Source organism: Megalops cyprinoides, chromosome 25 (genome assembly GCF_013368585.1).
Source record: "Megalops cyprinoides isolate fMegCyp1 chromosome 25, fMegCyp1.pri, whole genome shotgun sequence".
Lineage (NCBI taxonomy): Eukaryota > Metazoa > Chordata > Actinopteri > Elopiformes > Megalopidae > Megalops > Megalops cyprinoides.
Window position 1 is genome coordinate 4761255 of NC_050607.1, and position 10816 is coordinate 4772070.

The window sequence follows — 10816 nt, forward strand, 5'->3', positions numbered from 1 at the left end:
GACTCGGCTGAGGGACTCGTGCGGAGACAGCGAGGAGTTTCACAGCACCATCGTGCCCTGTGGTATCGCATTGTACGTTACCAATTGAAGGAGGCTGCCGCTACGACACAGGCACTCGTCTCCACGGAAATACACCCACACTGGGTGCAACTGCAAGAACAGTGTGTGCGAGACCAGGGGGATGTACATCTGGACCCTGAGAGAGGCTCTGCAGTTGCGCCCTTCAGAGACTCATTTAGTCTCTTGGGAAAATCATGCTGCACATGTAAAAACGCAATAATGAGCAATTCTGCTAGCAAAATTAATCACATAAAATCACAGACCCAGCAAACCACACATCCATATGGCCAGTTTTGAATTCTTATCCTAATAAAGAAGACAAGTAACAGAAACAGAAGTTGGCTGCAAAGGACCCCCATTTCAGGCCAAGGCAGATCAATTTTTCACATCCACCTCTTGTAACACCAAACTTGAAGCCCCTCCCCTTTGTTCAGCTTCACCAATCAGAAGCATGACAGAAAAACAACACCACCACCACCAACAACAAAGCAACCATCTTCCTGAGTGTGTGTGGTGAGGAGTGCGTTGTGTGTGCAGCTGAACGTTTAAGGCAGAGCCAGGAGCTAATACGGCCGCGGAGGAGGCCGAGGTGTTAGCGCGGCGGTGCTGCAGGTTTGCGCAGGCCGCCTATTTATAGCCATGGGGCAGGCTAATCTGTCGAGTCAAGGCCTTCGCGCTCAGCTCCCCTCAGGTAACCTTGCGGGCCTGAGTGACGGGTCGAGGGTCGGCACAGCCACACGGCCGCCACGGGGGGTTCTCCACAGGCGGACGGCTGGTTCTAATGCGCTAAAGGGCGGGCAGGACCCCTCCCGAGAGGCAGTCGACAAACAATAAACAAATCCTCCCAACAAGGCCAAGTATAGGCAACAGATTACTGATTACCGGGCTAATGCTCCAGCATACCGCCTGAGAGATGAGCATTAATGACTCTGGAGTGGACGGGGGCCGAATGCAAAAATTAATCTTCGGTTTATTAATGGAGTTAATTATGTTTCTTAAATCAAGGAAACAGGCCAGACACCTGATTAAAAACCCTGTATGTCTGATCCAATGATATATTTTAATGATGAATCTGAGCAACAGTTCGTGTGCCCCTCCTGTGTACTTTTTCAGGATGCTATTTATTTCTCCAGTGTAATATGCAAGTATAATTGCACTCCAATTATCTGCTTGTTGTCTGCATCATTGCATCACAGAATTACTACCGAGTCTGAGAGGGAAAGAAATGAAAAGAAAGAAAGAAAAATCAACAAAACAAAGCAGCACACTTCCTGCCCTTAAGGAGACGCTGGCCTGTCTCCTCGATTTCCACACAGTAAAGATGATGTTCACAGGCAGTCTGCATGTGCCTTCAGCGTCTCCGTGAAGATGGTCCTCTGAGGTATCGCCGAGGTGCACAGCCCAAACAGACAGACAGTAAACCACCCAATCACAGCTGGTCTTTCTATTGAGTGAAATGTGTGGACAGGTCCCTGCTGTCCACCATCGGTGTGTATGATTGGTTAACAGCTGCTCCACACACAGTTTTCCCAAAGACAGGAAATGCTGCAAAGTCATTGCTGAAACTTCACTTTATGTTGATCTATAAAAATGATGCTTTCAGGTCCAGCGAAGCTATGCATTCATCAGTGCTGAAAACCGAACGTGCTCCGCGGTTGTGCCATACCACTGACAGAACATGAGGAGGAGGAATGTGGTAGAGCTGATGTACCTTTTTGTTTTTTTTGGTTTAACGAAAGTGCTTTGTCATCTGATAAATCGCATGCGGTTTGGGTGAGGCAGTGCAGTTCATGCAGCAGGTGCATAAATCTTTCATCCTCAGCAAAGTCTAAGACGCATTCAGACTTTCAGAGGTCAGGAACACACTGAGTGGTCCGTTACAGTCACTGAACCATCTCAATACTTCACCGCAGTGGGGCGGCAGTGTAGCATTGTGGTTAAGTGGCAGGAGTCGTAACCTAAAGGTTGCTGGTTCGATTCCCCAATGGGGTACTGCTGCTGCACCCTTGGGTAAGGTACTTAACCCACAAATGCCTCTGTAAATATCCAGTTGTATAAATGGATAACATTGTAAAAAAAAAAAAAAAAGAAAACCATAACCCCTGGAAGTCTGCTAAATGCTAATAATGTACCTTATAACATCTGACCGGGACGTAAGCTCACCTTTAAGGGCAAGCAAGTCTTGTTTTGCAGGGTTCTTTTGCAGGCTGTTGTTTACCAGTCGCTAAAGCGTAACCGGTCAAAACCCTTCAGCTGGAAACACAGGACTGCTGTGAGTGCTGGAAATGTCACTGAGGATCCGGCCAGCGTACAACACCTTTTCATCTGACTGCACAATGTGTGGGTCTCAGAGGGCACCCGCAAGGTGCGAGCCTGTCTGCTTTTAGGAGGGAAACGACAGTCACGAAAGTGGAGGTGACTCTTAAGGTGGAAGAACAGGGGAAAAAAAAAAAAAAAAAAAGCCACAGCTTCAAACCAGGCAAAAACCCGCCAACCTCAACCCTGCATTTACGGAAAGAAAACGCACCGCAACGCATGGAGGAGGACAAAATACTGCAAAGCGGAGAGAATTTTACTCCCGCCAGCCTGTTTCCACAGCCGCATGCTAATTACACTTAATGAGAGCTGATAAGAGAGGTTGACAGGAAACCATCACCCTGATATCAGAGTAGCGTGGCCGTTCGCTGAGATGTAAACAGCCACCAGAACCCGCTTCACAGATCGGATTGAGTGTAACCTGATGTCACCTGAAGCCCACTGCTGACCTGTACAGTCCTGCACCACATGAGTTTAAGCCTCCATCAGCTGCAGCAGTCACGTCAGCTATGGCCTTTCTTTACTGAATCTCTATGACCCAACACCAGGCATGACGTGGAAATGTCAGTATGAAGACACGGTCTGACTTAACCGTGGCAGGTGTCCTAAGAAAACACAATTTCTCTCTGACATGGTTTATCTCTATGAAAGGCAGCAACCTTTGTCTCTACGACAGGTAACATCACCTTTACGTCAGCTAGCATTGTGTCTTGCACAGTGTCTGACCTGGCTGTGGCAGGTGTCTCTGCGGACGCCGGGGACCCACCTGGCAGGATGGGGGACAGCTCGTTGTACCCGCCGAAGGAGGCGTTGCGGATGAGCTTGCGGCCGTCGGGGCGGGGCGGGAGGCCGGCCGCCACCCCGCCGCACGTGGAGAAGCGCCGGCGGCACAGGACCCCCTCTTCTCGAATCATTGGGGCAGCGGGAAGGGCGCCCCAGGTAGGGGGGTGAGGGAGAGCGCCAAGCAACAGCCACGGGGACAAGTACCCCTCACCGGGAGAAGTACTCACTGCCTGGGACAGCAGCGGAAGCAGCTCTCTTTCTCTCTCTCTCTCTCACTCTTAGTTCATATGTCCCTCTGACTCTCTCTCTCTGTCCCTCTCTCTCTCACTCTTAGTTCATATGTCCCTCTGACTCTCTCTCTCTGTCCCTCTCTCTCTCTCTCTCTCTCTCTTAGTTCATATGTCCCTCTGACTCTCTCTCTCTGTCCCTCTCTCCCTCAGAGCGTGAGTGGCCGCTGTCCGTTCCGTCAGAGAAGCCGTAGGAAGTCTCCGTCTCTCCTCACAGCGCACACAGTGCCGGTATCATGTCTTCTCTGGCCAGCCGGGGGCTCGCTGCAGGCTCTCTCTTTCCCACTCCCTCTCTCTCTCTCTCTCTCATGAAGGAGTCTCTCTCCGCTCTGCGTGAGCGAGCCGTTTCTCTCTCGCACGCGCTGTCCGCTCTCTCATTAAAGCAATCTTAATCCTGCACCCCCACCTCCTCCTCCTCCTCCTCGCGGGGCTTAGCGGCGTAGGGCGCTCGCTCCCTCCAGTCACACACACTCCAGCAAGCCTTCTTTTAAAGCACAGCCCGGTTTAACTCCGCCGCTGAGAACAGAATAAAACCACGTTCTCCCTCCTCCTCTCTCGCGCTCTCTCTCTCTCTCTCTAACAGGGCGATCGCGCTGCCCACCTATCGGATTCTTCCACAGCCCGGACTACAACAGGCCGGTCTGCACACATATTTGCACACTCACATCTCTCCACTCCCTGGGGGAGGCTGCAAAGCTGATTAGCAGATGCGTCTGTAAGAGCAGCAGCTCCTGTCCTGTCCTGGGCTGTGCCGTGCTCTGCAGACACACCAGCCTTTGCTCATACAGTTTTAATCAATATGTTTATACTGTCTGCTGTACCGGCAACTGCCGCAGGCCACCACTGCAAAATCTTACACAACCGTGCGCCCTTGGTACAAAATTACAGAATTACTGTTGATGGGCTTAAACTAAGTTTGCAACACCTAACACTCTGTGAACAACACCCCCTCTCCTTTTTGGAAGCAAGCGATGCCAGCTTTTCCTGCCTTCTTAAGAAATTCCTTCATCTCATGATGGGAAAGAGCATTTCAGAATACAGAAGCAGATGCGGAGCTCGGATATTTCTGTAGCTGGGGGAATGCTAAAATGGGACTTCAGTTTTTTTTTTTGTACAGAGTTTTGATTAATTAAAATATTTTTATGCATTTGTGCATCACCCACACACAGTCATCCTACATCCATACCGATAACAAAGTCTACCTGCCACTTGTGAGTTATTTCCGGCAGCTATTACCAACAAAGTGTCACTACAGCCCATCAAACCACATCATTTTAGCATGGTCCTTTGCAAACACAACACAACACAGTCACACAGCTACTGAAGGTGTACTAACAAAGAGGATGTTTAAAAAAATCTGTCCTGTCCTAACCAATAAGGGAAGGTTTTTCTGAGGATCAGACTCATTTTCTACCTCTCAATCACTTCAGGCCGAAATATTACATACATAAGATACTGCACAGCAAAACAAAGATCCTCACTCACACCTCTGAAAAAAGTGTGGCAAAAAGATGTCATGATAACAATCAGTGATGAGCTTTGGTTATATTATGTGGTGAGGTTCACTTCTTCTGGTTCCACTCTCTCTACTCACTAACCGTTATACTTACATTGTTGTATGTTGGCAAATTTGAAAAGTTTAACTAATCATTTTTAAAATATTTTTATTTATTCCATTTATTACTAAATCTTTTCACTGTTGTTCTTTCCCCTGCTTCTGCATAACTGGCAGTCCACTTGCGCTGTTTGCCAGCTGGGTACTGCCACCACGATGCACACACACAGCACCGGTGTGCATCACGCCCACCTCTTCACAAACTGCCCGCGGTCCAGCCACATCACGCTGTTGCCTGGCAACTTCACAGACTCCGGCAACCAAAATGAGATGTCATTTTAAAACCCAGGTGATTAAGCTGCTCAGGTATATCTAATTACATATCTCATTTTAATGAGCTCACGACAAGACAGCGAACAAAATTCATAGAAGTTATAACTTGCAAAAGTGTACGCTTGGCGTATTAATGGATGTGGGATATAAAATGGAGCCAGAAAATAAATCTTATCGAAACTATCGCAGCCGCAGTGCTTTTGCTTAGTCAGCTGAGTGGAAGGCCGATAAGGAGGCACAGCCCTGGATGTCCAATTCCCAGGAGTAATTCCATCCATTTCTCCTTGGTTACTAGGTCTAATTAACTACACGCAGTGCATATTTTACTCTGTACATGTCCTGAAATATGTAGCAACGAAGCATCCGAGGACACAGGGCAAGCGTAACTGTAAACCGTGATGTATGATCCTCAAAAACAGGCCAGCTGAAGCAAGCGCCTGCCCCCGTTCTGCCCTTTCAGGGGCTGTGTTTGACGCCCCTGGAATCACCAATCAACCTGCCCGACCCAGAGCACTGAAAACCAGCGGCCAGGCTATCGACTGCACCTCCGACAGGGGAAAGTAAAAACCAGACTGGAAAGGAGAGGGTAATCTGTCTGTTCTGTGAGGGTGGTGTAGACTGGTAAGGAGAGGGTAAGTCTGTTCTGTGAGGGTGGCGTAGACTGGTAAGGAGAGGGTAAGTCTGTTCTGTGAGGGTGGTGCAGGGTGGTAAGGAGAGGATAATTCTGTTTTGTGAGGGTGGTATAGACTGGTAAGAAGAGGGTAAATCTGTTCTGTGAGGGTGGTGTAGACTGGTAAGGAGAGGGTAAGTCTGTTCTGTGAGGGTGGTGCAGGGTGGTAAGGAGAGGATAATTCTGTTTTGTGAGGGTGGTGTAGACTGGTAAGAAGAGGGTAAATCTGTTCTGTGAGGGTGGTGTAGACTGGTAAGGAGAGGGTAATTCTGTTCTGTGAGAGTGGTGCAGGGTGGGAAGGAGAGGATACTTCTATTATACATGGGTGGTGCGGACCTTGCATAAGGTAAGCCGCTGATGCTCTTGGCTTACAGGCGTCTCTCGGACGAGGTGGGGTTCACTGAGACTTAGGTCTACCTGTGCGGTGCGCTCAGCCACCCTTTGTTTTAAACATAAAGGAGGCTATCTCCATCCGCATCGTGTAACGCTACTCCACCCAGGCAGAAGCTACGATAAGGGAAATGATTTATTCAACAAGGTGGAGAGGCTAGGGACGGGAACGGCAGTGCACGTGCTGTGTGGGTTAGCTTACTTCAGCACTGTGAAGGACAGCACACCTGCATTTCAGTGTTACATTCCACTCTCTAATCTGAACAAATAACCGACCTCCATATCCGATATTCTCTGAATATACGCCCAGCGGATGCACAGAGATATGTCTGCCTATCACATTTCACCATCAGCCTTCGGGACCATGAGAACGCATTGTGCTCACTGTAACTCGCCAGCTCACAAGACATCCAATTTCATCAAAACCCAAAACCCAAATTCGAAATGGCACTTTCCTTCAGGGAGGGTTTGTTTGCCACGCTAAGGTGGAGAAAATAGAGGACAACAGATTCTATCACAACTGGGAGCATTTCAGCACAGATTCAAACAAAACTTGCCCCCAGTTAACTTTCTGTTCCCAATCAAACAGACGACAGCATCCGTGATTCCATCTTACAATGGGAGAGAAAAAGCTCCGCATGTTCCAGACGGAGGCCTCCGATTACCGGCGAGCTGATCTGCAGGAGAGACTAAACTGTGTCTGGGGAACCGGGCAGATATGAGGTCACCTCCACTCTGAGAGGCGAAGGGGCTCAGCGAGGAGCAGATCGATGAGCTGAACTCTCTCTGCTGCAGTGGCTCTTCTGCAGAAAGCCTCACCTGAAAGCTTGCGGCTGGAACCACCATTAAAAACTAACACGAAACGCGCAAAGAACTGCTGAACTGTGCACCCCGTCACTGATTTAGAGGGGGCTGCATGTGAGATGGATGTTGCCTGAGTCAAATTTCAGCTGAAAAATGAAGGCTTAATGCGGAGCTCACTCGAGGCTTATTGTTTCACAGAACAAAATGTTTGTGCAGATTAAAATCCCATAATGTCTGAAGAAGGCACACAGCAGCAAGCCTTTAACAGCATGTATGTGGAGTCCAATCAGGAGTAAAGGGTGAACTCACCCACCCAGTGCTATGTTCTTCTCACTGGAGCAATGAGTTTACTGAACGAATCAGAACTGGGAGTGGGTGGGGGAGGCGGGTGGGGGAGGAGGCGGGCAGGAGAGGTAGGGGCCGAAGGTTGAATGTGGAGAATGCTGCTGTGTACCACCACTGGGGCTTCTGACTGTCCCATCCACATACGGGACAGAGGCAAGGAAGAAGGAAGAGGAGGCTGAACTGCTCACCCAACCCAGAGGATCAGGGTGGAACATTCTGCCTCCACAATCCCTCAGCGTCAAGCCAGAGGTAAAGCAGGGACACAGGGTCACAGGTTAAAGGTCAGCCCCTGTAACAGAGATCGACTGGCCCACAAGCATACAAAGAGGATGGAATTCAAAGGCTGCAGCCAAAAGGTAATACCACCTGCCAAAGTAAGGGTTGAGGTAAGGATTATGGTTGAGTAAACCGATCCAGGGGCAGTGCTTAGGGTCTACCCAGAAACGAGTTCATCTGAGCCAATCCACAGTGCTTCTAAATTCTGCTGCATATGTAATTTAAAGGGATTTTCAATTTAAAAATAAAGGGATTTTTGGGTGGGCTCACAAAAGCTGGTAAGAGCAGCACTCGCGTTGGAATGACATTCCCCAAGTGTCAGTAAATCTGAGGATGGTATCAGCCTTCCTCAAGGGCTAAAGTGTCTACACTGAAGTACCTAAACCACATAAAAAATAAGTTCATTAGATTAAATGTAAAGGTTTATTGATTTCCACTCTATGATACTGCTGCATTTAATAGGAAGAAAATTACAATCCTGGTACTGGTATCAATTTCCCAAATTTCCTAAATTCATAGTGGCAAAACCAACTGCAACATTCTTTGCACCGTGAGATTGAATGACCAACAATGTCAGACCCCAGCACCTATGAAACGCTGGAGCCAGGCAAACACTGACTTGAGAATCATCTGGAAGACTGTCTCTTACATAACACAGCTCCAATCCAATAACCACTGGATCAGCACTCAGCGAAAGAGGCTTTCTGATTAGTCTGGAAAAGACGACTCTTCCTATGTCCTCCCCAAAGGTCTGAGGGCCTCAGAACAGAGGCGGATGCTTAACAGAATATGGCAGAATTTAAGGACAGCCTTTAAGGTATCATTCCACACCTCACTCACTTTCTATCCTTGGGTGGACACAGTTATACCACACACACAAGCAAGAAATGCGCCAAGCACCGGATCTCACCCTGCCAAACTGCAAAAGTGCAGGCGCTCCAGAGGCCCACAGATTGTCCCCCAGGTCCCTATGCAAACCCAGGATGACATGGGGCTGGAGGAGGTGGAGGCCCATTAAGGAGAGGAGATGAAGCAGCTGGGTTACAAATGGCAACCCACTTTCACCCCACTGTGTGTGTGTGCGTGTGTGTGTTTATATGTGTGTGTGTGTCTTATGCTTGCTTCCAAGTGCACATGCCAAGTACTGACCTAGAAGCACCAGGCGGCTCCACAACCACGCTGACGTCAACTGCACAGCACAAAAAAACTGGACCCAATCCACGTTCAGAAGAGTGCGTAGCTACACCTGAATCCTGCAGTTTGGGCCTTCAGTAAGGCTGGCTCTACCTCCTGTTTCCTCAGCCTCTTGAGGATAGGGGAGGAGAGCCAGATGGTTAAAGAGTGAGTTTCTATAAAGCTGCTTTAGTGTGGCATGTCAGCCAGCAGCCACGACTATTTCTGTCCCCCGGTGGCAGGAAGAAGCCCACAGCGAGTCTTCACACCCTCACCACCACGGACACAGTCAAAGGTGAAAAGATGACTGACACCCTGAAGCTGAGCTTCAGGGCCTAGAGAACCCACATTCGGCTAAGGCAAAGTAAACTTAGGAAAGGGGCTGCAAGATTTATGAAAATAAAGGATGTGCCACTATGACTCAGGAACAAAGGACGTGCATATAATACAAGTGCAGTTACTTTGTTTTCGTTCCAATGTTGAACAATGTTCTTTGATGAATGTGCAATTTTCATTTCATGAATATAAGATTGCCTTTCAGGCTGCATCAGAGAAAAACAAAAACTGCATTTGCTGAACACCTGCATGGCCGTCTTTCAATTGAAGTGCCTGCAGCCGATATTCTTCCACAGAACAAAGTGTTTGTGCAGATTAAAACCCATTATGTCTGAAGAAAGCACGGAGCAGCAGGCATTTAACTTCATGTTTGTGGAGTCCCATCAGGAGTAAAGGCTGAGCTCACTCACCTAGCACTATGTTCCCTGGGAAGCTGAGTTTACTGAATGAGCGAGAGGCGGGTGTGGGTGGGGAAGGCGGGGGACGATGCATTCAGCATCCACGTCCCCGTGACGAGGGAGGGGGGGGCTTTGTCTGTTTTCACCTTTTAAAAGCAATGACATCTATGCGCAGCGGGCCTTGGAGTGGAGGGTGTCGCCTAGCAACGCCTGAGTTCCTCTGATAAGAGTTATCAAGTGCTGAATCTACACAGCAAAAAAAAATGAAGAAAGCCGTTGATGTAAAAGGAGATTGCTTGCGTCTCTCTTTAGTGAAGAGAGAATGGTGGAGCATTTCTCTGGTGCCGCTTCAAACACTGCTGTGAGTGGATGCATTTGTAGGGAGTCATATCCTCAATATAGGGCATCATGCCACATGTGTCACAAGGTAGAGGACTCGCTTGGCCAAGGGAGGTGACAGGAAGGCCCAAAAACACTAACCTTCCAAAAAAATCAGGAACTTATTAATATCAAGTACAGCAGAACTGCAGAGGTGAGAAAACATGTACAGTGGCAGCGAAAAGAGCACACAAACGTAATTTGCAAAAACAAACCCTCAAAATACAGACAAACCAAACCACACTGGTGCAGTGTCAAAGACAGCACCCAGCAGCCGCACACACCTAAGAGCAAACAGCTACAGGGCAGAGTACTTCACATGCAGTAAAATACTCACCTTCTGACACAGTGAAAGGAACTGCCTAAAAGACTCCCGGGTCACAGCTAATGCCTGGACCCTGCAGATTAGTGCAGGTTTCTCAGACAAGCACAAAATGGCAGTGTTACACACATTCATCTTCATCAGTTTACTCCATGACTAACAAAACAGCCGAAGAGACATATGCCAAACAGCAGGCAAATAATCACGCATGCAGAGTCACTACGATCCATACCGGATGTACAACATACAAACACTGTAACAACACAAATATTTTCCCCTCACCACCAAGGACACACACCGACCTATGAAAGACACATGTTCTCAGCGTTCTCATTTCAAGTCCCAGCTGCCCAAACATGCGCGGTCATTTGCACCTTGTTTTGACTTGAT

General features: G+C 48.4%; 1 protein-coding gene across 8 annotated transcripts in view; it reads right to left on the reverse strand.

Annotated features, from left to right (window-relative positions):
- Positions 1–10816, reverse strand: part of osbpl8 (oxysterol binding protein-like 8) — a 79788-nt gene that overhangs the window by 25193 nt on the left and 43779 nt on the right. Inside the window, exon 1 of one of the 8 annotated variants that reach the window (XM_036520034.1) lies at positions 3143–3415. The exons of the other annotated variants lie outside the window; for them this stretch is intronic. Within the exon in view, the coding sequence (XP_036375927.1) occupies positions 3143–3290 (148 nt within the window). The 5' untranslated portion in view covers positions 3291–3415. Of the gene's footprint in view, positions 1–3142; positions 3416–10816 lie in introns of those variants that run through there. 8 annotated transcript variants of the gene reach the window in all.